At 46.4% G+C, this 26,489-nt stretch overlaps 1 protein-coding gene across 1 annotated transcript in view; it reads left to right on the forward strand.

Moving 5' to 3' along the window:
• Positions 1-26,489, forward strand: part of Lrp4 (LDL receptor related protein 4) — a 51,377-nt gene that overhangs the window by 18,987 nt on the left and 5,901 nt on the right. The window contains exons 15-37 of the mRNA XM_059258902.1: positions 555-711; positions 2,339-2,556; positions 2,715-2,891; positions 3,390-3,512; positions 7,007-7,215; positions 7,344-7,425; positions 8,277-8,382; positions 9,699-9,900; positions 11,773-11,962; positions 12,050-12,181; positions 13,292-13,432; positions 13,689-13,775; positions 13,881-14,052; positions 14,878-15,040; positions 15,156-15,381; positions 15,724-16,027; positions 17,804-18,022; positions 18,189-18,323; positions 19,130-19,238; positions 21,880-22,024; positions 22,257-22,370; positions 22,793-22,928; positions 25,515-25,582. Coding sequence (XP_059114885.1) covers positions 555-711; positions 2,339-2,556; positions 2,715-2,891; positions 3,390-3,512; positions 7,007-7,215; positions 7,344-7,425; positions 8,277-8,382; positions 9,699-9,900; positions 11,773-11,962; positions 12,050-12,181; positions 13,292-13,432; positions 13,689-13,775; positions 13,881-14,052; positions 14,878-15,040; positions 15,156-15,381; positions 15,724-16,027; positions 17,804-18,022; positions 18,189-18,323; positions 19,130-19,238; positions 21,880-22,024; positions 22,257-22,370; positions 22,793-22,928; positions 25,515-25,582 — 3,615 coding nt within the window. The remainder of the gene's footprint in view (positions 1-554; positions 712-2,338; positions 2,557-2,714; positions 2,892-3,389; positions 3,513-7,006; positions 7,216-7,343; positions 7,426-8,276; positions 8,383-9,698; positions 9,901-11,772; positions 11,963-12,049; positions 12,182-13,291; positions 13,433-13,688; positions 13,776-13,880; positions 14,053-14,877; positions 15,041-15,155; positions 15,382-15,723; positions 16,028-17,803; positions 18,023-18,188; positions 18,324-19,129; positions 19,239-21,879; positions 22,025-22,256; positions 22,371-22,792; positions 22,929-25,514; positions 25,583-26,489) is intronic.

Below are 26,489 nucleotides of genomic sequence, written 5' to 3' on the forward strand. Positions count from 1 at the left end.
AACTGTGTCCAGGTTGAGGAGAGGCCAGGATACATGAAACCCTCCCCTCCCCCAGCTCAACAAACAAAAGGCAACAGCTAATTTGGTGACCTCAGACCTACAAGCAGGTTAAGTGACTTGGAAGTTGGTATGCAGGGCTGGAGTTAAGAAAGGCACTGAATTCTATCCCCAGCACCAGCCACAATAAAAGGGAGGGGGAAAAGAGACAGGGAGGGAGGATGGATCAGGTACCTAGGATCTGTTGTCCAACCAGGCTTTGATGGCGCACTCCTGAGGTAAAGGCAGGGGGATCAGGAGTTCAAGGTCATCCTCAGCCATGTGAGGAAGAAATTCATGACCTCAGTCAGTTGCTTGAGTTCTCCATTTCCATTTTGTGGAGACTGTATTACCTAGCTCACAGACCTGTGATGGTTAAATGAACTGACGCATGTAAAATAGTTACCACAAGGTCCTGGCCCCGGAAATGGCTTCTTGGAAGAGTTTGCTCTTGTCTCTAGGACCCAGAACTGCCTAGGGTGAATCCCTGACACATTCCCACTGTCTCTTCTCACTAGGGGGCCTGGCTGTGGATTGGGTCCATGACAAGCTCTACTGGACTGACTCTGGGACATCGAGGATTGAGGTGGCTAACCTGGATGGGGGCCATCGGAAGGTGCTGCTGTGGCAGAACCTGGAGAAGCCCAGGGCCATTGCCCTGCACCCCATGGAGGGGTGAGTAGGTGTCTTGAGTTTCCAAGTCCCTCCTGCAACAGTAGGGATTTCTCTAAGGCCTCCCGGGCCAGATTTTGTGGGTCATCCTCAGGGATGCTGATGACTGGGCGCTGTCCTCAGATGTGCCTATGTCTCGGCTCTGTAGTAAGTGGCTGTGTAGCCTCGGGTGAGTCAATCTCTTCATGCTCCCTTCATTTATTTCTTTCTTTTTTTTTTTTTTTAAAAAGATTTATTTATTTATTATATATCCGAAAGAGGGTGCCAGATCTCATTACAGATGGTTGTGAGCCACCATGTGGGTGCTGGGAATTGAACTCAGGACCTCTGGAAGAGCAGTTGGTGCTCTTAACCTCTGAGCCATCTTTCCAGCCCATCTTCATTTATTTCTTAATCAGCAAATATAAAACAAACCAGCTCTATAAGTATATATATATATATATATATATATATATATATATATATATATATATATTTGGGAAGTGACAGCAGAAGGATCAGGAATTCAAGGTCACCTTCAGCTACACAGTTGGAGATCAGCCTGGGCTATGTGAAACTCTGATCTAAATAAATAAACAAACAAACGTAACTGCTTTTATAGATGTTCTAAGGCTAAATAATGAAGCACTGTAAATGAAATAAAATATACAAATTAGGTAAGTTTGAACTGTTTAGTGTTTTTTATTAGCCCATAGAGCGGAGCTAATTAAAAATTATTAATTTAAAGCAGTTAGTAGTTGGGCTAATTAATATCATTAGTTTGAAATAATTTTAAAAATTAATAGACAAGTCTCCTGCATTGAAGTCTCTTGCAATGGAAATTCTTAGCCTCTGGCTTGTATACATTCCATGCCACCAATTGAAGGGATGACTTGTAAGATCCTGCAATTATATGTCAATTGTTTGAGAAGTAAGGTGTGGGGGAGGGGGCATAAAATACACAAGGCAGCGAAGAAAGTGCGAGAACGCAGAGCATGTCTGTCTTCACTTAGACGTGGCACTCTAGTGTCGATTTCACAAGCCCTGGGATTGTCATCTGTTTTATTGACTGCTCTGTTTCTAGTGCTCACTGTGCCCTCTCCGTAACAGACACTCAAAAAAAAAAAAAAAAGAAAAAAGAAAAGAAAAGAAAAAGAAAGAAAGAAAGTCTGATGAATAAACACCCTGTCTCAAGACATTTAAATCCAAATATTTAAAAAATTGTTCTGTAGAGCTGGTGATAGAGCTCGGTGGTAGGACAGTTGCCCAGCATTCGGCGCTGGGTTTAATTCTCTGGGTTCAGTCTTCAAACACGGGGAGGAGTGAGAGGAAATCATTTTAAATAGATGGATACATAGATAGACAGACAGATAGATAGACAAAAGCACCTTTCAAAGCTGAGCATGGTGGCGTACGCCTTTAATCCCAGGACTCAGTGAAGCAGGTGGATCTCTGAATTGAGGCCAGCTTGGTCTCTATAGTGAGTGTCAGGCCAGCCAAAGCTGTACAGTGAGACCAAGTAAACAAGCAAATAAGTAAAATGCCTTTCAGGTAAGCTGGTGGAACCCAATGTGTAAAACTCTCTGGTTATCAGCCTAGTTAACGCGCATCTGTTCTCTACTGCCCACCTCTTAATGTCCTTCCTTCCTAGAACCATTTATTGGACAGATTGGGGCAACACTCCCCGCATTGAGGCCTCCAGCATGGATGGCTCTGCACGCCGTATCATTGCTGACACTCATCTCTTCTGGCCCAATGGCCTCACCATCGACTATGCTGGACGCCGTATGTACTGGGTGGATGCTAAACACCACGTCATCGAGAGGGCCAATCTAGATGGGAGTCACCGCAAGGCTGTCATTAGCCAGGGTGAGGTCTTTGATCTGCTCTCTTTCATCTCTCTACTCCTTCTCCAATCCTGCCCCCAGGAGCCTTGGCAGAGGGAGAGATTTGTGTAGCTGCCAGGTCTGGGCTCAGGGGCCATGGCAGGCCATGTCTGGACTAAGGTCTTTTTGGACTGTCTCCAGGCCTCCCACATCCCTTTGCCATCACAGTTTTTGAAGACAGCTTGTATTGGACAGACTGGCACACCAAGAGCATCAATAGTGCCAACAAGTTTACTGGGAAGAACCAGGAGATCATTCGTAACAAGCTGCACTTCCCCATGGATATTCATACCTTACACCCTCAGCGCCAGCCTGCAGGTAAAAAAAAAAAAAAAAAAAAAAAATCTCATTAAGTGAGCTAGATTTGTCACCAGTGATGTGGTTGCTGGTGCCTCTTGAGAATCTTCTTTTCACTTGTCATAGATACTATTAATTCTGGGCAGTGAAGTCCAGAACTGGCATTAATTCTGGGCAGTGAAGTCCAGAACTGGCATTTCATGGACTAGTTGCTCCCTCTGCTGGACATTTCGGGTAGTACACCATCAGGGCTTTACTGTTTCCATATAACGCAAACATTTATAGGGCAGGTACTAATCGTGCTTGCCTCCGTGAGAGATGTCAAAATTAACCAGACAAGAGTTCTTTTTTGTAGAGAGCTCAGCCCTCCACCCCTTGCTTGCCTCCGTGAGAGATGTCAAAATTAACCAGACAAGAGTTCTTCTTTGTAGAGAGCTCAGCCCTCCACCCCTTGGCCTGGGGTCTGCCTTCGTAAACCTTTAATCTCCCTGACCATCTCGCTCTGGGCTCTTCGGGCAGGGAGAAACCGTTGTGGGGACAATAACGGAGGCTGCACTCACCTGTGTCTGCCCAGCGGCCAGAATTACACCTGCGCCTGCCCCACTGGCTTCCGCAAGATCAACAGCCACGCCTGTGCCCAGAGTAAGTGGGTTTGGGGTGCCAGCCTCAGGGGAGGTGCGCTGTGGGGACAGTTAGGAGGAACCGTGACAGGAGCCGGACTCCTCGAGGAGCCCATGACAGCCTTTAGAGACTGAGAGCTCCTGTATCCAGGAGGACCAGGAACCGGGCAGTAGTATGTGAAGGCTTAGCGACACCGCTCAGTGTAAGAACACCCGCAACCGGGCTTGCCTTTCACGGCACCAGGCAGGATGCCTTCTGTCCAGGCAGAAAGAAGGTCCAGTTCTCCTAGGAAGCAGGACAGTGGTTTCCAACCTCTCCACCTTCTATAGCCTGACCCATAGAAGACTGTGTCGTTAGGACAGAGAAACAGGATTGGGATCCCAAATGATGTTCTGTGACCAACAAGTAAAAGATGATAGGATTCCCTGATTTCTCCCAGAATCTCTCCTTTGGGTTCCTTTGAGCTCCGGCAAGGTAATTACCCTGCAACGTCAACCCTAGAAACCTCAGCACACAGTCCAGAGAGGAGTTGATCAGGCAGGCATACGGCACGACCATCAAGGGACCAGGGACAATTCCTTTTGTATCATTACGGCTGTGTGATCCACTGGCTTTCTTAAATCTCTAAAATCAAATAGTTGGAGTTGGGGAGATGGCTCAGTTGGTGAAATACCTGCCATGTAAGCATGAGGTCCTGAGTTCAAATCCCAAGCACCCATGTAAAAGCCAGGTGTGGTGGTGTGTGTAACCCCAGAGCTGGGGGTCAGGGGGAGATAGGCAGATCCCTGAAGCTCACATGCCACCAAGTCTAGCCAATTGGTAAGGTTTGGGTTCAATGAGAGACCTGTCTCAAAAGAAATAAATAATAAGGTGAAGAGCTGTAAAACGGCATGCCCAACTTCCACATGTATGCATGTTCACACATGTCCATATACAATTTCACACACATACAGACATACACACAGGCAAAAATCAGATTCTCGGGACCCTTTCCAGAGAGTGATTAGGGAAAACATTCAGAGGTTTCATTCAAATACATACTGGAAACTAGTTTCATACATCGTGTTTTCCCTGTATATTCGTTTTGTTTCTTCTTCTTCTTCTTCTTCTTCTTCTTCTTCTTCTTCTTCTTCTTCTTCTTCTTCTTTGGTGGTTTTATTTTGTTTTGTTGTTTTTTTGAGACAGGCTTTCTCCATGTAGTCCTGGCTGTCCTAGAACTCACTCTAAACCAGGCTGGCCTCACAGAGGTCCGCCTGCCTCTGCTCCCGAGTGCTGGGATTAAAGGTGTGCACCACCACCATCTGCTTTCCCATATCTTCTTTTGGGCCCGGCTGCTCCTGTTATTTTAGTGAGATGCAAGATGCTTCCAGGCACTTCTTCCCGAAGATTTACCAAAGCTTGGAAGAGGGATTTGGTGAAGTTAGGCAAAAAGTGCCTTTCTGAGTAGAGAAATACATAGTTAGATTTTCATGTCTGTGGATTTAGCCAACGGTGGATGGAAATTCTAAAACTCTGTACTGAAGATGTACCACCATTTATTTATGTTTATGTCCATGTTCTGGTGTGCGCATGAGGTCAGAGGACAACTTGTGAGTTAGGTCTCTTCTACTGTGTGGGGCGCAGGGATGGAACTCAGATCGTTAGGTGTGGTGGCAAGTGAGCCATCCTGTTGGCCCTATATCAACTGGCTTGGTCATTATTCTCTAAAGAATACACTGTAGGAGCTGGAGAGACAATTAAGATCACTGGCTGCTCTTTCGGAGGACCCAGGTTCAGTTCCCAGCACCCATGGTAGCTCACAGCTGCCTGTAACTATGGTTCCAGGGGATCTGATGACATTCTCTGGCCTCCAAGGGCACTAGGCACATACATGGCACACATATAGGCATGCAGGCAAAACACTCCTACATATAAAATAAAACTTAAATTTAATAAAAGGCTTACACACATTTCTAAAAAGGAAGGATACAGTATAACAACTATGTAAATGGGAGTTACATTGCATATTGAACCCCCAGTATCAAACAAACAAATATATTGCATTAGATATATAGATATAGATTACAAGTAATCCAGAGATTATTTAGATTATATAGGATGTGCACAGGATGTTATATGAAAATACTACTCTATTTTAGATAAGGGCCTGAAGTTTGTGTGAATTGAGTATCTGCAGGGGTCTTAGAATCAATTCCCTGCACATACCAAAGGCTAATTGTACTGGTAAAGTATAAGCCAGAAGAGGCCCAGAGGATGGAAAAGCTGCTGTGTAGAGCAGTGGCCAAAGCTCCCTCTGTGGACCAGGCTGGTACAGAACTGAGTCCCCGTTCTGGTACACAGCCATTGGACACTGGGCATGTTCCCTGATCTCTATTAGCCTCAGATGCTCACCTGAACACCGGAGCGAGAATAACGTGTGCCACAGAGCACTGGTGTGAGGCACTGAGCTTGTCTCTTTCTTTCTTATTAGCATACAAAGAATTAGGTTTTATTATGGTATTTAGCAAACAAAATTGGTTTTGCTGTTTCTCCTTCCCTCTTCTCCCCCATGCTCCTGTCCGCACATGTTCGTGTGATCACACACACACACACACACACACACACACACACCCTATACTTCTCCTGGTCTCCTTTCTGCTCTGGGGTCATAGGCCCTTTTGTCTTCCTTCTTTTCTCAACATCATTTTTCCCCCTTCTTGTGATCTATCTAATTACATAGACTATACCCACTTTCACACCCACCTATACATACATATAAACATTAACAGTTAGGATCCACGTATGGGCGAGAATCATTTTGAGTATGGGTCACTTCACTTAATAATGTAATACTTTCCAGGTCCATCCATTTTACTGCAAGGTTCATAATTTTATTTTTCTTTATGGCCGAGTAAAATTGCACTGTGCCTCTCCGAGGCATTCAGCTTTTCTAAGCACAAAGCTCAGTGCCTGGCAAGGAAGGAACTTAGTGAGCAGTCATCATTGGCTACAACTGTGAAGGGACAGCAAATGGAAGAATCATTCCAGACAGTACAATAAAAGCGGACACTCTGGCCAGGTAGCATGTCTATAATTCCAGCACGCAGGAGGCTGAGGCAGGAGGATTGAGACTTTGAGAAAAGCCTAGGCTATAGAGTAAGACCCTGACTCAAGGAAACAAAAAAGCAGAAGACCTGAAATAGAATGAAAGTCTCAGAAGTAGGCTGGGAGTTGGCAGTGGCCCAGCCATGCACTGGAAATGGTCAAGAGAAGTCAGAGGAGAGAATGATTCCAACGAAGCTGGTGGACACCTAAGCAGTGGGTAGGATCTGTTCCCATTGGACTCTAAAGTCTGATTCCACCAGGATGAGCTGTGCTGTGCTTCAGGGCAACCTGCAGTGTGAAGAGTAGGGGGCAAAGGGCAGCAGGTCCCAGGAAGTGTGATTGAACCAGGTGTCACACAGGTGAGCATCTGTGTCTGTCACTGTTACTGGATTTAGAGCATTAAAAGGAGACCCCTCTCGGCCTTTGATCAGGTCTTGACAAGTTCCTGCTTTTTGCCCGAAGGATGGACATCCGTCGGATCAGCTTCGACACAGAGGACCTGTCCGACGATGTCATCCCACTGGCTGACGTGCGCAGTGCTGTGGCCCTGGACTGGGACTCCCGGGATGACCACGTGTACTGGACCGATGTCAGCACTGATACCATCAGCAGAGCCAAGTGGGATGGAACAGGACAGGAGGTAGGGCCCAGCGTGGATCCAATCCCTCCGGGAGGGGACGTGTTTCCTGTTCCTTGCAGTTGGTGGAGTTTGGGTTCCTGAGCTGGTGTAGGAGTGCAGTGGGTGATACAGCTTTGCTTCCTGCCCAGGTGGTAGTGGATACCAGTTTGGAAAGCCCTGCTGGCCTGGCAATTGATTGGGTCACGAACAAGCTGTACTGGACAGACGCAGGTATGTACAGGGAACATGGCTGTCTGGCATCTTCTGAGTGTACATATGAGTCTTTAGCACTTATTATCCAAATTGCAACTTCTTCTGTGCTGAGGCATTTTGGATGATGAGCTTATGACCTGTGGTTTTTCCATTAATGTCTGGACAAAACAGGCATTTTTCTATGAATCTTGGTGGGGGTAGGGACTTGGAGACAAAATGAATACCTTTAAACCAGTGCTTCTCAAAATGTGGTTTCTGGAAGAAGAGCATCAGCATGTTCTAGGAAGTTGTGAGAAATTCAGATCCTGGACCCCAGACTTACTCAGAATCTTGATGAATTCATTGCAAGAATCTTTAAAGATTTATTTCTTTATGTGTATGTGTGTGCCTGAGTGTATGCATATATATCATATGTGTACAGGTGCCCATGGAGGCCAGAAGAGGGTGTCAGATCCCCTGGAACTGGAGTTACAGGCAGTTGTGAGCCACCCAATGTGGGTGCTGGGAACTGAACCTGGGTCCTCTGCAAGAGCAACAGGCACTCTTAACCCCCTGAGACATCACTCCAGCCTCAGGAATCGGTATTTTAACAAGCTCTTCTCATTCTTATGTGCACTGAGATTTGAGAATCCTTGCCTTGAATCATGAGACAGACTGGGTTTCCTAGGTTTAGAAAGTTGTGCTAGTCCAAGGAGAGAAACTAATCACTTCCTTGAATTTCTTAATTTCCGTCACTAAATATCCACTGCATATTCACCACAAAATCTTTGCTGAGCACTTACTACATACAAAGCTCTATGCTAGGCAGGGGTTGGGGAGAAGGCATGAACAAGGCTGGAAATCTTTTTTTCCCCCTTATTCCTTGGTAGGTACAGACCGAATTGAAGTGGCGAACACAGACGGCAGCATGAGGACAGTGCTCATCTGGGAGAACCTTGATCGTCCTCGGGACATCGTGGTAGAGCCCATGGGCGGGTACGGACTGTCCCTTTTAAGCCCTGACTCCCCCCAAGAACTGGGTATGAGAGGGGAGTTTGGAGCCAGGCGGTGGTGGCACATGCCTTTAATCCCAGCACTCGGGAGGCAGAGCCAGGCGGATCTCTGTGAGTTCGGGGCCAGCCTGGTCTACAGAGTGAGTTCCAGGACAGCCAGGACTGTTTCACAGAGAAACTCTGTCTCAAAAAAACTAAATAAATAAATAAATAAATAATAAATAATAAATAACAATAATAATAATAGTAATAAAAAAGAGGGGAGTCTGTAGATTAGGGAAAGGGGCCAGGTCTGTGGATGTGCTAAGGGCAGAGGAGGAAGTGAGATCCCTGCCTCTACTCTGGCAAGGAAGCCTTTTAAATTTCAAATTTTCTTTAAAAAGTTTTTTGTTGTTGTTGTTTGCTTATAAAAGTAATTTCATTATTAAAGAGTATTAAATTTGTAGAGAGTGAAATTCTTACCTCCCAGCACAATCATTGTGAACAGTTTAGGGTATGTCTTTCCAAAATATATTTTGCTCTAAATGCCTACAAATGGTGGTGGTGGTGGCAGACTTGATTTTATAAAATGACATACTGTTTTGGAGCCAGGTAAGCCCCTGTCATGCCAGCATTTGGGAGGTAGAAGCAAGAGGATCAGGAACACAAGGTCACCCTGGGCCACTTAGCAACTTCAAGACCAGCCTGGGCTGTATGAGATCTTGTCTTAAAAACCAAACCAAACAAAACCCCCACCAAAAGTAAATCTTCTTTGGAGTGGTTTCTTTCTTTGGTTTTGCTATATACCTTGTATATACTCCTCATTTGAGTGTATAGTCCTGCCTTGCTCTTCATAGTTACATAGAATTTCATTAAACTTAGGTGCCATAATCATTTAATACATGCAGTCAAGAAAACTTTTTTGCTGGGTGTGGTGGCATATTCGGAGTTCAGTCTCGGTCCCCTCTTTCGTCACTCCCAAGGTGGCCTCCTCTGTTATATACTCTTTAAGCCTTGGCCTCCCCTCTATCCAGACTCTCCAGTACCTTTTGAAAGTGATTGGAGATCTAAGGCCTTCAGGGACAGCTGAGTCCAGGCTTGAGCTGGACAATAAACAGGAAGCTGGGATAACTATGGGAGGCAGAACTCCTAAAACTCTTTGGGGACTCTACATCCTCATTGGTATTTGTTTCCAAGCTGTGAACTGAAATGCTAAGAAGCAGTCTACCAGTAAAACACACAGAAGCCGAAGCCGCCCCCCCCAGCCCCCCCCCCCCCCCCACCGACTGGAAGTCTAAGAACCCTCTTGCTTACATCCAGGTACATGTATTGGACTGACTGGGGTGCGAGTCCCAAGATTGAACGAGCTGGCATGGATGCCTCCAGACGCCAAGTCATCATCTCCTCTAACCTGACGTGGCCTAACGGATTAGCTATTGACTACGGGTCCCAGCGGCTGTACTGGGCTGATGCCGGCATGAAGACTATTGAATTTGCTGGGCTGGATGGCAGCCAGAGGAAGGTAAAGGTAGCACTAGAGCATCTTCTCACGCTCTGGACACCTCCAGGACAGCATTCTCTGGCTGCCAGCTGACAGGAGCTGGGGGACCCAGAGGTGATAGGACCAGCATGGGATAGATGCTGTTTCTCTAAGGCTGTAACTACAGGGGACACAGGGCTGCTGGTTGATTATTCAAGCAAACTAGGAATTAGAGTGGATTGTGGCTGGGTACACACACACACACACACACACACACACACACACACACACTCCCTATTATCCTTTGCAACTAACAATAATCAACCATGCTGGACCGCTGACTAAAGCTGCCTCTCCTTTGCCATTGTTTATTTTGTTATAATTTCTAACTTTCAGAAAAAATGGCAAGACTATAAGGAATAATATTTTGCCACATTTCCTGTACCATTCTCATTCTCCCTCTCTCCCTTCCTCCTTCCCTCCTTTCTCTCCACACACATACACAAATGTAAACACATACACACAATTATTTTTCTGAATCATCTGAGATTAAATTTGGAGACATTTTGCCATAATTCCAAAATATTCCAGTGCGTATGTCTTAAGAACAAGAACCTCATGTGGTGAAACTGAGATTGGAGATGACACAGTAGGGAAAAGCATGGGCCATATAAGTATGAGGACCTGAGTTCAAATCCTGGTGCCCACATAAAAAAACGTACAGAGTAACACGAGTATCTGTTCTCCTGGGGCTTCCACAGCGAGACGGGAGGCAGAGACGAGAACCCCAGAAGCTTGTAGACCAGCTCTCTTGGCATCTACAGCAGAAGAATAACAAAGAGACCCTGGTGGAAGACAAAGACACACACATGAGGTTGTCCTCTGATTTCACACTGGCACTGTGGAGTGAACCCATAGATATCATACACACACACATTTATTTATAATAATAAATAAATTACATTAAAATAATTTGGCATATTACTGTATATAGATATGTACCCATATAGATATCATACACACACATATTCATTTATAATAATAAATAATCAAATAAATTTAATTAAATTAAAATAATTTGGCATATTACTATATAATCTACACTGTTTAATTTCATTACCACTTTCTTCAGTAATGTCTTTTAATAATTTTAAGTTTTCATTTTTTACTCCAATATCTAATCCAGAATAACCCATTGCATATAGTGACTCCCCCTGCCTCCCTCTCTCTGAGGGTCTTGCTCTGTAGCCTCAAACTTGGGCGGTCTTCCTGCCTCATCCTCCTCAGTTCTGGGACTGCAGGCCGGTCTCAACATGCCCAGCTGTGTCTCTTTACCCTCTAATCTGGCTGCCTCCTCTGACTTTCTTAACCTTTCTGTTTAAAATAAAACCATTTCTTTAGTGTGTGTGTGTGTGTGTGTGTGTGTGTGTGTGTGTGCGCGCGCGCGCGCATTGGTAGTGCATTGTGGGGTCAGATGACAGTTTACAGGGTTCTCTCCCACCATGTGGATTCCAGAGACTGAACTCAGGTCACCACGTTGGTGGCAAGCCCCTTTACCCACTGAGCCATCTTGCCAACCAGTCTTTCCATTTCCAAAAAGGAAAAAAATCCCTTTCTTTTGTAAGATGTTATGATATCTATTTTGCTTGCTCGGTCAAGATGGTGTCCATTGTAAAGTTGCTAATTTTCCTTTTGTGATTTGAGCCAAGACACGTTGGCAATAGGTAAGTGATACTACAGTAATCACACAGCGCTCAGGTAGGCGCTCACACGCGCTGGTAGACACGAGCTGAGAGAGACAAGCTCTAGGTCAAGGTCACCCAGGAAGTTGCTGTGGCAGAGCTTCCCAGCATGTTTCTGAGCTCTTGCTTGCCCCCGGTACTGTTGTGTGATACCACTGTTGGGGCCTGACAGGTGCTGATTGGAAGTCAGCTCCCCCACCCTTTTGGGCTGACTCTGTATGGACAGCGCATCTATTGGACCGACTGGCAGACCAAAAGTATACAAAGCGCTGACCGGCTGACCGGGTTAGACCGGGAGACTCTACAGGAGAACCTAGAAAATCTCATGGACATCCATGTCTTCCACCGCCAGAGGCCTCCAGGTGAGCGGCCATCAGCAGCTGCTAGCATCTCCCTCAGCCTTCTTATGCCCCGGGCTGCCCCGTTGACAGTCCCCCCCCCCCCTACAGTGATAACGCCATGTGCTGTGGAGAATGGTGGCTGCAGCCATTTGTGTCTCCGGTCCCCAAATCCTAGCGGCTTCAGCTGTACCTGCCCCACAGGCATCAACCTGCTGATTGATGGCAAGACGTGTTCACCAGGTGAGTCGAAGCATCACCTGTTTGGGTGGAGATAGGGCTGTCCCTCCTCTGCAGGAGTCCTCCAACGTGATCTGAGAATCTGTGAGTGTCGCTTCATGCCATGCGAGCATGAAGACCTCAGTGTGAGAAGAGAGAGTGGGAGCTTAGAAAAGGATGGAGACCAGGTTCCATTGTTCCTTACGGTCTTCTTGCTCGTGAGGAAGACTGTCCTGTCTCAAGAGTTTGAGCTGTTGCAAAATTACAATCTGATGATTTGTTTAGAAGAAGATTCTTCACTTTCTGCACAGACTTGGTAAAAGATGTGCCACTTTTGTGAGCACAGGACCTATGTGTCATTCTTATGGGAGTGTCCCAGGAGTAGGGCCTGGCTACTCAGACGTTAGGGGTCAAGGTTTCTCCTAGGAGATACTGTACGGTAGACTGCATTTGAACTCTAACCTCCTAAAGAATGCCTCTTAGCTTGTGAATGAAGCTTTCTGGGCCCTTTTTCTACTTTTCTTAAGCTTCGTGTGATTAAAAAGGTCTTTCAAAGAGGGCTGCCGCTACACTCTCGCTTAATGTTGCGTGTATGTACGTGGAAACCAGAGGATAATCTTGAGATAGTCTGTTTTCTCCTTCCACCATATGGGTCCTAGGGACTGAACTCAGGTCGTCGGGCCTGGTGGCAAGCACCTTCACCCACTAAGTCATCTTGCCAGCCCTCCTTCCATAGTATAAACGAAGAGGTGATAAACACCTATAATCAGGAGAATCAGGAGTTGAAGACCCTCCTCATCTACACAATGAGGCCAAGGCCAACCTAGGCCATATGACACCCCTTTTCAAGCTCTCCTACCCCAAAAAGGGAAGTACCATTTATGCATATGAATGAAGCCTAGTGCTCAGTGCTTTATGTATGTACATTATTTCTTTTAATTCTCATAGTCATCCTGTTGTTATCTCCATTATACAGAACAGAAAACTGAGGCTTAAGTAATTTCAGTAATTGGCCTAAGATCACACAGCCAGACCAATAGTGTCAGACTCTGGGCTTCAGTTTGCCTGCCTCCAAATCCTCTCAGTAGCTCTCCTAAAGTGACTGTCCTCCCTCTCCTCTCTCCACCTGGGCAGGCATGAACAGCTTCCTCATCTTCGCCAGGAGGATCGATGTGCGCATGGTCTCCTTGGATATCCCGTATTTTGCTGATGTGGTGGTCCCAATCAACATGACCATGAAGAACACCATTGCCATTGGAGTGGACCCTCTGGAAGGTCTGTGTGACTCTTCGTCTCACCTGTATTTCTGTGGCCGATCGAAAGCTGTCGTTGACCTTTCTTTCTCTTGCCTGTACCGTCTGCTCTTTCTGTCTTTGCCAAGAGCTGTCCTGCTATGACCTTCCTCCCATTGATTTCTCCTGTTTGGGACGATAGGGGTCTTTGCTATGTCCTCATGTCTCGGGCTGTGGATCAGGTGCGGGTGCCACTGTGGGCAGGCAGGGCCTGGGTTGAGTCAAGCGTTCCCTCTCAGGAAAAGTGTACTGGTCTGACAGCACGCTGCACAGGATCAGCCGAGCCAGCCTGGACGGCTCACAGCATGAGGACATCATCACCACAGGTGAGCTTTCCCCTCCACCCAAGGGCCACCTGTCTGGCTAACGAGCAGCGGACTATCCCGTCTGCCTTAAGGCAGGGGTCAGTGTGTTCTTCTGACATCCTATAGGTCTGCAGACCACAGATGGACTTGCGGTGGATGCCATCGGCCGGAAAGTATACTGGACGGACACGGGGACCAATCGGATTGAAGTTGGCAACCTGGATGGGTCTATGCGAAAAGTGTTGGTGTGGCAGAACCTTGACAGTCCCCGGGCCATTGTACTATACCACGAAATGGGGTGAGAGCTGGCTTTATCACCCTGGAGAGCTGAGTGGACCATGCTTAGCTGGGACCACAGATAGGTCAAGGTGCACAGTGGAAAACGCGTTGCAGGAGCACTGTGAACCCTGGAGGTCACTGTAGGCTGACCTCTGACCCAGGATTGTTCCACTCCCTTGCAGCTGCTTTATTGTGTCAGCGTAGTGTACAGCTTTAAAGCATGATCCTTGCCATCAGAAGACAGGAGTCAAGGGCTGGGGAGATGCGGCAGGTAGGAAAGTGCTCGCCACGCGAGCATGAAGACCTCAGTGTGGAATCCCAGTACCCACATAAAAAGTCAGGTACAGTGATATGTGCCTATGATCCCAGTACTGGGGAGGCAGACAGGAGGACCCCCAGAGCTTGCTGGCCAGCCAGTCTTGCTAAACCAGTGAGCTCCAGTCCAGGTTCAGTGAAAGATCTCATCTCAAAAAAAAAAAAAAAGGTAGAAATTGACTGAGGATCGTCCACCTCCAGCCTCGAGCCTCACATGCACACACATGTGCATGCACCGGCATACACAGGTGCACATGTACAAAGACCAAGATTTAGATTCTTTCGTGTGTGTATTAGCTTCCTCACTGGGGATCTAATGTTTGAACTTTCTGATCCTTATCCGCTTTCTCCCTTGTCAAGCAAGGGTGACAATAAAAATGCATAGCTTGTCACCCACCCTTGCAACGTGAGCTAATGCATGGGAAGTGTCTGGCGTTTTGCAGGAACTCACCGTATGTTGGACGTGCTGCAGGTGTTCACAGCATCCAGGAGCTGTTAGAATAACCAGCTGCTTTACTTCCTCAATCAGGTTCATGTACTGGACAGACTGGGGAGAGAATGCCAAGTTAGAGCGGTCTGGAATGGATGGTTCAGATCGCACTGTGCTCATCAGCAACAACCTAGGATGGCCCAATGGGCTGACTGTGGACAAGGCCAGCTCCCAACTGCTGTGGGCTGATGCCCACACTGAGGTGAGAGCCCTGCACTGCTTCCCGGGAGCCTGGGAAGATGGAAGAGATCTGTCCAGGCTCTTCAGCGAAGGCTCCCGGTGGACTAATAGCCACCTCTCCACAATCTCCTCCACAGAGAATTGAGGCAGCCGACCTGAATGGTGCCAATCGGCATACACTGGTGTCACCAGTACAGCACCCATATGGCCTCACTCTGCTTGACTCCTATATCTACTGGACTGATTGGCAGACCCGTAGCATCCACCGGGCCGACAAGAATACAGGCAGCAATGTCATCTTGGTGAGGTCCAACCTGCCAGGCCTCATGGACATCCAAGCTATTGACCGGGCACAGCCACTGGGTGAGAAGACCCCTGGGGCTCTGAGTCAGAGCCTCTGGATTTCTGGGGCTATGGCAAAGCAGGATATAGCCAGGGCACAGAATTACTTCCAATCAGAGGGACTTCCTAAGTTCCACTTCCAGGATAAGTCTTTTTTCCCTCTAGGTTTGACTGGTACCACAGGTCTATGATGCTGCTACCTCCAGAATTCTCAGAGATACTTGCTCTACCTCACACCTCTATCTAACACTGAATCTTGTCACTAAAAGTGGCAAACAGTCAGTCGTAAGAAACTAGGTCCTTTATGATAGACTACCCACCTCCCAGGCTGGGCATGAAAGCATGATGCTCCTCTCTCCCCAGGTTTTACTAAGTGTGGTTCAAGAAATGGTGGCTGTTCCCACCTCTGTTTACCTCGGCCTTCTGGTTTCTCCTGCGCCTGCCCCACTGGCATCCAGCTGAAGGGGGACGGGAAGACCTGTGACCCCTCTCCAGAGACCTACCTGCTCTTCTCTAGCAGAGGCTCCATTCGCCGTATCTCACTGGACACCGATGACCACACAGATGTGCATGTTCCTGTTCCTGGGCTCAACAATGTCATCTCCCTAGACTATGACAGTGTGGATGGAAAGGTCTACTACACAGATGTGTTCCTGGATGTTATCAGGTATGAGCGTCACTGAAACCGGCAGGGGACACAAACCTGCTTCTGAGTAGTCAGGTGTGAGGTTATGTTCTCTGTTGACAACTAACTAGACTGGATGCCTTGGCAGTTTAGACACAGAGTTATAGTCCTGACTACTTCACAGCACACCACACTTCTTTTTTCTTTCTTTTTTTTTTGTTTTTTTTGTTTTTTGTTTTTCAAGATAGGGTTTCTCTGTAGCTTTTGGTGCCTGTTCTGGAACTTGCTCTGTAGACAAGACTGGCCTTGAACTCACAGCGATCCCCCTGCCTCTGCCTCCCGAGTGCTGGGATTAAAGGCGTGCACCACCACCGCTCAGCTTATACCATACTTCTGTTGCTTGTTTGCTGGTCTAACGATTGTAAAGCTACTCAGGAGGCTGAGATTGGAAGATCACTAGTTTGAGGCCAACATGGGCAAGGTCCAGTCTCCAAAAATAAAAACAGAGCTGATTATGGTGGTTCTCCACCTCTAATTTCAGCACTCTGGAGGCTCAGGCAGGAGGACAGTGAGTTTAAGATCAGCCAGGACAATACGGTAATCTCCTGTCTCAAAAACATAGTAAACAGGATGTAGCTCAATTTATAGAGTGCTTGTCTAGCATGCTCAAAGCTATGGGTTTGGTTCTCAGCATCGCCTAAAGTAGGCACTAGAGAGGTAGAGGCAGAAGGAGCAGACATCCAAGGCCATCTTTGGCTATATGATGAGCTAGTTTGAGGCCTGGGTTACATGAGCCCCCTCATTTTATATATATAATGGAAACCTTGTATATTAAATAAGTAATTGTAATGCCAAGTTGGGAACCTGAATCATCCACACTTAGTGCCAGGCCGTGGAGAAACTCTAAGAATCCCCTAAGGCAGATGAAAAGTTGGAATCCATATTGCAGTATAGTATAGGAACCTTAGTCCAATGATAAGTTTTCTATTGCTTTACACAGTTGTTTTGAGTGGTTTTTTTTTTTTTTTTTTGCTATTATTTTTATTATTCTTTACTTTTCTTATTTCAACACAACTCAAGAATATGATGTCATACCAATACAAGTGATTTACCATGGCAAAAATTCTTAGACCGGATATAGAGATCTTGGTCTTTGTTCTCCTGAGGGTGTATTAGGATCTCATGTGGTGTGTAGAGTTTAGAGAAATCCCCCAGGTGACTGGGACATGATCCCTATCCATGGTGTATGGGTCTCTGTGTAAAAGCACAATTTGCTTTTGGCAAACCTTTCCTTTCTATCTTTTTTTTTTCCCCTGAGACAGGGTTTCTCTATGCAGCTTTGGAGCCTGTCCAAACTCACCCTGTAGACTAGGCTGGCCTCGAACTCACAGAAATCCGCCTGGCTCTGCCTCCCAAGTGCTGGGATTAAAGGCGTGTGCCACCACCGCCCGGCTCCTTTCTATCTTTACTCTGCTTTGTGCTAAAGACTGAACCCAAGACCAGTGCTCTGCCACTGAACTACACTCCCAGCCCCAATCTGCCTTCTCAGAATCACCCCCAGGTAGCAATCCTTGTGTCCTCACAAAGATACATTCACAAATGAATGTATTATTTATTTGTCTTATGGTAAAACATGCGTTCAAACCCTTTACTACTTCCAGTTTGAAGGAAACACTCTAAGAATTCACTCTCTCATTCATTCTCCATGCTGGGTGCCGAGGAACATTATTTTATCCCTGTCTGTGGAGCTTACAAGGAGTTCCAGGGTATTATTTCTGGTTAGTCTGGTTACTCACACAATCCTGTATTGTCCCCAAGGCGAGCGGACCTGAATGGCAGCAACATGGAGACTGTTATTGGGCACGGGCTGAAGACCACTGATGGCCTGGCAGTGGACTGGGTTGCCAGAAACCTGTATTGGACAGATACAGGCCGAAATACCATCGAAGCATCTCGTCTAGACGGTTCCTGTCGCAAAGTGCTGATCAACAACAGTCTAGACGAGCCCCGGGCCATTGCTGTTTTCCCCAGAAAGGGGTAAGTTCATGCCTAGCAGGAAAGAGATCCAGGCTGGAAGGGCCTGGTAGAAGAGAAGCTCCTAGATGGTGCTTACCAATTAATGGATTGGTGTGTCCGCTCTGTTCTGTCAACCTCTCGGCACCATCTCCCCATGCTCTGTGACAATGGCACTATTGTGTCTTAGGTACCTCTTCTGGACAGACTGGGGCCACATTGCCAAGATCGAACGGGCAAACCTGGATGGTTCTGAGCGGAAGGTCCTCATCAACACAGACCTAGGCTGGCCCAATGGCCTTACCTTGGACTATGATACCCGCAGGTGAGAACCCTGGCCCCAGATAGCCACCTGGAAATGTCATGGGTCAAGAAGAGGACAGAGAGTGACATGGGGAAAAGAAAAGATGGAAAGCTCCTTAGTAGACAGGGAAGAGGAAACCATGAGGAGGATGAGACAATACAGCCTTAGCTCAGGAGTTGTTGAATCCAGCCCTGGGCCCTCTGCGGGGTTTGGTCTCCTCGATTTACAAGTGTTTGAGGACCTTGATTTATAAGTGTTAGTAGACAGAGTGTGTCCTATTTTCCACATCCATTTAGGGGCTGGTTCTTAGATTTGTTTCTTACCCGAGGAAGCAACAGGCTCTGGAACTGGCACCTCCTCCTCTGGATTAAAAAACACAACAACAAAAACAAAAACAAATGTGAAAATGTGAAGGGCAGAGGGAGGTGGCTTCTCCTTCCTGCCCAAAGAGGAAAAGAACTAAGGTCACCTGGGGAGTTGGTAGGGCACCCTCTTCTTTTAACCTTGCTTAGGAGCACATGGCCGGAGCTTTCTTTCTGAAGACCATTTGTGAAAAATTGGGCTTAGATTTCTGGATAGGATCCGAAGGGTGATCAGATTGCCAGAGGAAAGGCTGAGGGTGGTTCCTCTAAGATGCCTGGAGTCTCCATGTCTCTGCCGAGCAGCTCCAGCCTCCCAGCTTATGAGTTACACCTCCTTCAGCTGGGACTCACGGGGAAGGGATGTTTCCTGACTCTGCGTAGCACCTGTCAGTCCAGCTCAGGAAGGAACAGAGAGCCCCTTATGACCCCTGCATGCATCTGCTACCCTTGTCTTTTTCTTTGCAGGATCTACTGGGTAGATGCCCATCTGGATCGGATCGAGAGTGCTGACCTCAGTGGGAAGCTGCGGCAGGTCTTGGTCAGCCATGTGTCCCACCCCTTTGCCCTCACACAGGTACTGGCTCAGGAGAGAGGTAACTAACCCTCCCTGACTAAGGTGTTTCCTGGGGAACTCTGCTATTCTGGCCCAGCCCTTCCAAGTTCTATCATGGCTCTCAGAGGTGCACAGAATCAGCTGTGGAGCTGTTTAATACAAGTTCCAGGGCTCTGGCTTTATGATGACTGGGCCCAGGAATATGTCAGTTTTATACATTCCCCTGTTGATCCTACTGCTGTGCTCTTAGCTCACTTAAAGTTGGTTAAAATGGCTAAAGGCCAGAGATAATTTTAGACATTTATTTGGTAAATGTTTGAGTACCTTTACATTGAGCCTGATGTCTACCTGAGTAAATAACTGCATAACTTTGAACAAGACACAGAACCTCTGTAGGCTGCAGTCGCCTACAAAACAAAGTTTAATTGTTTTAGTTTAATCATAACACTCTCTGAAAGTGTGCAGCAGGTGTGCACAGGACCCAGCACACAGTAAACACTAAATGCATTCTATTAGTCACTTCGTGATCACTGCGACAAGTCACCTGGCAAGGGAAGGAAGGAAAGGTTCATTTCAGCTCACAGTCCACGGGGTCATCCGATCAGAGGAGCCCTGGTGGCAGGAGCGGTAGGCAGCTACCTGGTCACTGTGTCTACAGTCAGGAGACGGACGCTGACGGATGCTGCGCCCAGCTACCTGTCTCCTTTTTATTCGGGCTAGGACTCCAGCCCACTCACGTTTAGACTGAGTCTTCCCACCTTAATTAACTTTACTAGAAAGCTCAGGGACAGGCCCTGAAGTTTGTTTCCATGGTGATTCTAAATCCCCTCAACTTGACAATCAAGAATTTACCATCAAGTCAGGTGAGGTGGCTTACAGGGGCAGATGGATCTCTGTGAGTTCAAGGCCATGCTAGAAGGGGAAAAATAATAAGATCCCGTCTCAAAAAAAGAGATTAACCATCGCATGTAACCATTTCAATTATTCTTAGTCGTCATTTTGGGGAAGTTCAACACAGTAGGTTAACCTGAGGGAACTATGTGGTGGCATATGGTTGTAATTCCCCAGCTATTAGGAGGTGGAGGCAGGGGGATTAGGAGTTCAAGGTCATCCTCAGCTACATAGCTAGTTCGAGGCTAGTCTGGGCTATGTGAGACTCTGTCTCAAAAAAAGGGGAAAAAGATAATTTGGGATAGGATAAGGAAGACTGAGTCTGAACAGATTCTTAGACACTTACATTTTATCTACTTGACAAACATCATCCACTCTGTATTCATTCATTCTTTCTTTCTTTCCTTTTTTTAAAGATTTGTGTATGTGTGCAATGTTCTTCCTGCATATGTCCTTGCAGGCCAGAAGAGGGCACCAGATCCACCATGAGCCACCATGTGGTTGCTGGGAATTGAACTCAGGACCTCTGAGAGAGCAGCCTGTGCTCTTAACCTCTGAGCCATCTTTCCAGCCCCACATTGGCATTGTTTCTTTTTAATGCCAGAGATTGAACCTGTAGCACTCTGCCACAGAGCTACATGCCTAGCCCTGTATTGTGTATCATCAGGTCTACCTGATGATAGGCTAATACTGAATATATTTTCTCAATCTACAAGTGTCCTCCAGAATCTCTAGCATTCTACCACGAAGGAGAAAGAGAATAATACTTTCATTTCCCCTTTCACCCTTGGCTGAGAATCTTACCACCAATGCATGGTCAGGAAACTGTCCACAGAAATAAGCAGATTGGAGTCAGGGCTCTGAACAAAAAGACCAAAACAGCCAAGGCTGAAAAGAACCTGGATTCCTGTTTGCTGGGTAGTGAGCTCTTCATTCATTTGACTGAGGACTGAGCATAGGTGCTACACACTCAGATGACCCAAGCACATTCTTGTCCTTGAAGAAATGAATTGGACTGGGCCTGAGGTATAGGCTCTAACTCTAGCACTTGGGAGGAAGTGGCAAGAGGTTCTTTGTTTGTTTGTTCATTTGTTTGCTTGCTTGTTTTTCGAGACAAGGTTTCTCTGTGTAGCTCTGGCTGTCCTGGAACTCACTCTGTAGACCAGGCTGGCCTCTATCTGCTTGCCTCTGCCTCCCGAGTGCTGGGATTAAAGGTGTGCGCTTCTGCCACCACATGGCAGCAAGAGGTTCTGCAGTATGAGGCCTGCCTGAGCCACAAAATGAGTTCCAGGCTAACCTGGGCTCAGTCTCAAAAAAACAAAACATAGCTAGGCATGGTGGGGTGTGCCTATCATTCCAGCACTTGGGAGGTGGAGGCAGGAAGATTAGGAGTTCAAAGCCATTCTCAACTACATAGCAAGTTTGAGACCAATCTGGGCTACATGAGCCCCTGCCTCAATAAACAAAAACAAAGCAGATAAACAATCAATCAAACAAATAAACTGATTGTGTGGAGCAGACAGAAACACAAACAATTTACTGCTGAGTGTCCAAACTCCGTGTGGAAGTAGCTGCATGGTGCAGAGCAGCAGAGGGGAGAATGCACTCATGAATTTGGAGTGACTTCCTGAATGTCTGCGAGTCCACAGAATCGATCTGGTGTCAGAGACAGAAGGCATTTCAGCAGAGGTAGAGCACACATTGACACACAGAAGTGGCACTGGGGTCCGATTTCTGAATACTTCTTCCTTTGGGTTCTTTTTTTGAGTAGCAGGACAGGTGGATCTACTGGACAGACTGGCAGACCAAGTCCATCCAGCGTGTCGACAAGTACTCAGGTCGCAACAAGGAGACAGTGCTGGCCAATGTGGAGGGACTCATGGACATCATCGTGGTGTCCCCTCAGCGGCAGACAGGTGGGGCCCTGGGAACTGAGCCCCTTCCCTCACGATCTGCGGGACTGGCTCTGGTCATCCCAAGGACTGTTAGTGGCCAACAGAATCAGAGCCACAAGCAAACCTTGTGATTATACCCTTCCTGCTCTATTGTCCTGGGCGTGGGAGAGCCCTGGATTTCCTCCCTTTTGAGAAGTGTGAGACTGGGAGACCCTATTCTGTCTCAGACCAGACACGTATGTTTTGCCTCCAGGGACCAATGCCTGTGGTGTGAACAATGGTGGCTGTACCCACCTCTGCTTTGCCAGAGCCTCTGACTTTGTGTGTGCCTGTCCTGATGAGCCTGACAGTCAGCCCTGCTCCCTTGGTGAGTCCCTAGAGTAGCTTCTTAGAACAGCAGGGCCCTTGGAAAGGGAGGGGATGGCAGCCTCGACTCTGTGCTTTTAGGTAGCATCGTAGTGGTATAATGTAAATGAGCTGGATACTTGGGCTTTGTAATGCTCATGCCTGGCTTTGTCTGGCCTCGGGCACTTATTAGAACGAAACTCTGGACTCCTGATGTCTTGTTAGAGATCATCAGATCATCTCTATTCCTAATCTTTGTGAGCCAGTGATTTTATCTAGAATCGCTAATACTAAATCCAAGTCCTTTTTTTTTTTTTTAATTTATAGAAATAAATGAGAGTACCTAAGGTTAGGGAATTAAAAGATTCTGTCATGGCGTCTAGCTGCTACTCTTGAACCATATTTGATTTCTAGCAGCACATTCCAATCTTCTTTTCTCTCCAGTCCCTGGCCTAGTGCCTCCCGCTCCCAGAGCTACCAGCATGAGTGAAAAGAGCCCAGTGCTACCCAACACATTGCCCACCACCCTGCGTTCTTCTACCACCAGGACCCGCACAGCTCTGGAGGGGACAGTAGGAAGGTAAGTAGGGTCAGGTCAATACAAGACTGGGAGTCTGGATTCAGATCACTGTGCCCTACTGGTAGAAGAGCATTGTCGCAGTTTTACATACACAGACACACCTTTATCAAAGAAGCAAATAGAGCCATATACTGTGTTCAAATCGAGCATAAAATATATTTTATTAAATTTAATGTGCTAACAACAATAGCTTAAAAGGTAAATGACCTGACTTCAGTTTTGAAAGAAGAAACAATAGCTCCAAAATAAGTACTCTAAACTCAGTGTCTCCAAAGTCTAAGATCTGTATATAGTCAGGGGCTAAAGAGATGGCTCAGTGGTTAAGAGCACTGGCTACCTTTCCAGAGGCCCTGAATTCAATTTCCAGCAACCACATGGTGACACACCACCATCTGTAATGAGATCTGGTGCCCTCTTCTGGCCCGCAGGCATACATGCAGACAGAATACTGTATACATAATAAATAAATAAATCTTTAGAAATAAAAAGATTTGTATATAGTCAGATGCAAATGCTGTCTGCCCTATTCTCTGTGTTTTGTGTAGTTTGTAAAGAAAACAAACACCCAACTGTGAACATGTGCCTTTCTGACTAACTTTGAAATGTTATCCATCATCTTTAATCGTAAGTTTTCTTTAGAATCTTTCTGTTGTTTTCACAGTGCTGGAGAGTGAACTTCACACATGCTAGGCAGGTGCTCTACTGCTGAGCTACACTCCTAGTGCCTGGGTTTATTTGGGAAACATCTGGACCTTCCTCAGACTTTCCCCCCCTGTGTGTACACATACATGTTCCTATGTGCATGTGGAGGCCAGAGGTCAATGTGGAGTGTCTTCCTCAGTTGCTTCCCATCTTGTTTTTTGAGACATGGCCTCTCCCTTACCTTAGAACTCACCAACTGTCTAGGCCAGCAAGCTCCAGGGCTCCTCCACCTGTCCAGCACAGGGGTTACAGGTGTTTGCTGCTGCAACCAGCTTTTTATGTGGGTGCTGGCACTCCAAACTCAGGCCTGGCAAGAACTTTATCCATGGAATCATCTCCTTGGGCCTTCTGTTTTTGTTTTGTTTTGTTTGCTTTTTCAATGCTCATACAATTCAGCCCCTTGTTACTTTTTTTTTTTTTTTTTTTTTCCCAACTCGAGACAGGGTTTTTTGGCTGTCCTGGAACTCTATTTGTAGACCAGGCTGGCCTCGAACTCACAGAGATCCACCGCCCAGCCTCCCTTGTTATTTCTTTATAGCCTATGGTAATAAAGTTTTGATTGTTTAAGTGTGTTAGCTGGAATATAACTTTAAAGAAAAACCCCTTCCCACATAACTAAGCAGAACAGAGGTGCTAGAGAAAACAGTCTCCTCTATGTTTTTTCTAGTTAATAAGCTCTTTTTATGTGTGTGTCCCACAATTGAAGAAACAATAATAGCAATCATAACTAGTATTTCTTTCATTTTCTTTTACTTATTTTTTAACAATTTCATACATGTATACCTTGATCCTATGCACCCCACCTCTCCTTCCACCTGAACTTTTATTCTAGACAGGGACACCATGTAGCTTAGGCTGTCCTCACACTTGGGATCCTCCAAGTGCTGGGATTACAGCTGCTCACCATGTCACTTCCTCAGGCCTTTCTCAGTGGAGTTCCAGTTGAAGATTCATTGTGTCTTGGCTTCAGATGCTCTTGTACTGTCTGTAGGGCTTTTTTTCAAGGCTGTTGGGAGGTGCCTCCATTCGCTTGCCATAATACGCCAGAGTTACCTCTTGAGCGTTGCAAGTGCACCAGCGGGACACTCCCTCTGGATGTTTTGCTTATTCCCTTGTGAAAGAATGAAGGCAAGAAAAACAATTTTTTTAACCTTGTGCTAACCAATCAGATTTGCTTGGTTAGCAGCTGTTTCCCATTCATTCTTGTAGTATAAGAAAGATTTGAATTTTCTAAGGTGTCCTTAGAACTCTGTCTAGCTCACTCTAGAACTGCTACTTTTAAAGGCATATAATTGAAAACATATTTAAACATGGCATAGCAGCTGGAAAACATTTCTCTCTCTCTCTCTCTCTCTCTCTCTCTCTCTCTCTCTCTCTCTCTCTGTGTGTGTGTGTGTGTGTGTGTGTGTGTGTGTGTGTGTGTGTGTGTGTGTGTGTGTGTGGTTTGAGACAGGGTCTCATTATGTAACTCTGGCTACCCTGGAACTCACTATGTAGACCAGGCTGGCCTCAAACTCACAGAGATTCACCTACTTCTGCCTCCTAAGTGCTGGGATTAAAGGCATGCACCACTATGCCTGGCTTAATACATTGTGTTTTTATTTCATTTGGGGGGCGCATATCCCAACACATGTGGAGGTCAGAGGACAAGTTGTAGAAGTTGGTTCTCTTCTTCTACCATGTGGATCCCAGGGATCAAACTCAGGTCATCAGGCTTGGCAGCAAGTGTCTTTATCTGCTGAGTCGTCTCCCTGACTCCCTGGTAGATTCTGAGGCCTGGAAGCCCTATTCATAGCCCTTCCCTCCTTTCCTGGAAGAGGGTGAGGATCTCTTTGAGTACAAGAAACCTTCATGTCTTTTTTTTTTTTTTTTTATGCCCCACAGATGCTCTGAAAGGGATGCCCAGCTGGGCCTCTGTGTACATTCCAATGAGGCTGTACCTGCTGCTCCAGGTAGGTCCTGGAAAAGAGTCTTCTGTTTATCTGTTTTGAAACAGACTATTTATTAGCATTTAGGCCATGCTGGCCTCAATCTCTGAATCTTCCTGCCTCTTGTCTCCCAAGTGCTGAGAATATGGTGTGGGTATACCATCACACCTAACTTTATAGACTTAAGTCTCCACTCATTTCTTTCCTAGCTTTTGTGAGGGGTCTTACAGGGTTGATGAACTCTTTTCATTGACTAAATCCACAGAAATAATAATCCTGAGTCACCACTTAGAGTGTACCTGCCAGGCATTTGATAAGTATCATATGCCATGTATGTGTGTGTGAGTACTACAGTGTCCTGTCTTAGTTAGGGTTTCTATTGCTGTGACAGAGACCACGACCAAAAGCAACATGGGGAGGAAAGGGTTTATTTCATCTTGTAATTCTCAGGTCACACTCCATCACTGAAGGAAGTCAGAGCAGGAGCTGAAGAAGAAGCCATGGAGGAGTACTGCTTACTGGTGTGCTTCTCGTGGCTTTGCTCAGCCTGCTTTCTATATAAATAAATCCTGTCTTAGGACTGCCTGCCCAGGGGTGGAGCTACCCTCCCCATGGAATAGGCTCACCCACATCAATCTCTAATCAAGAACATGCCCCCACAGGCTAACTGGGGGCTTTTTCTCAATTGAGGTTCCTTCTTCTCAAATGACTCTATCTAGCCTATGTCCAGTTGAAAAAAAAAACAAGTAATCAGCACATCCTCCTTATCCATGAAAGATCCATTCTAAACTCACCAACGAACCCTGAAACCTCAGAGTACTGAATCCTATTACACTATGTTTTTCATATATATACATACACACACAATATTTATGGTATGGTAAAGTTTACTTTTTAAATTAGGTCAAGTAAGATATTAGCAACAGTGATT

The sequence above is a fragment of the Peromyscus eremicus genome, chromosome 4 (genome assembly GCF_949786415.1).
Source record: "Peromyscus eremicus chromosome 4, PerEre_H2_v1, whole genome shotgun sequence".
Lineage (NCBI taxonomy): Eukaryota > Metazoa > Chordata > Mammalia > Rodentia > Cricetidae > Peromyscus > Peromyscus eremicus.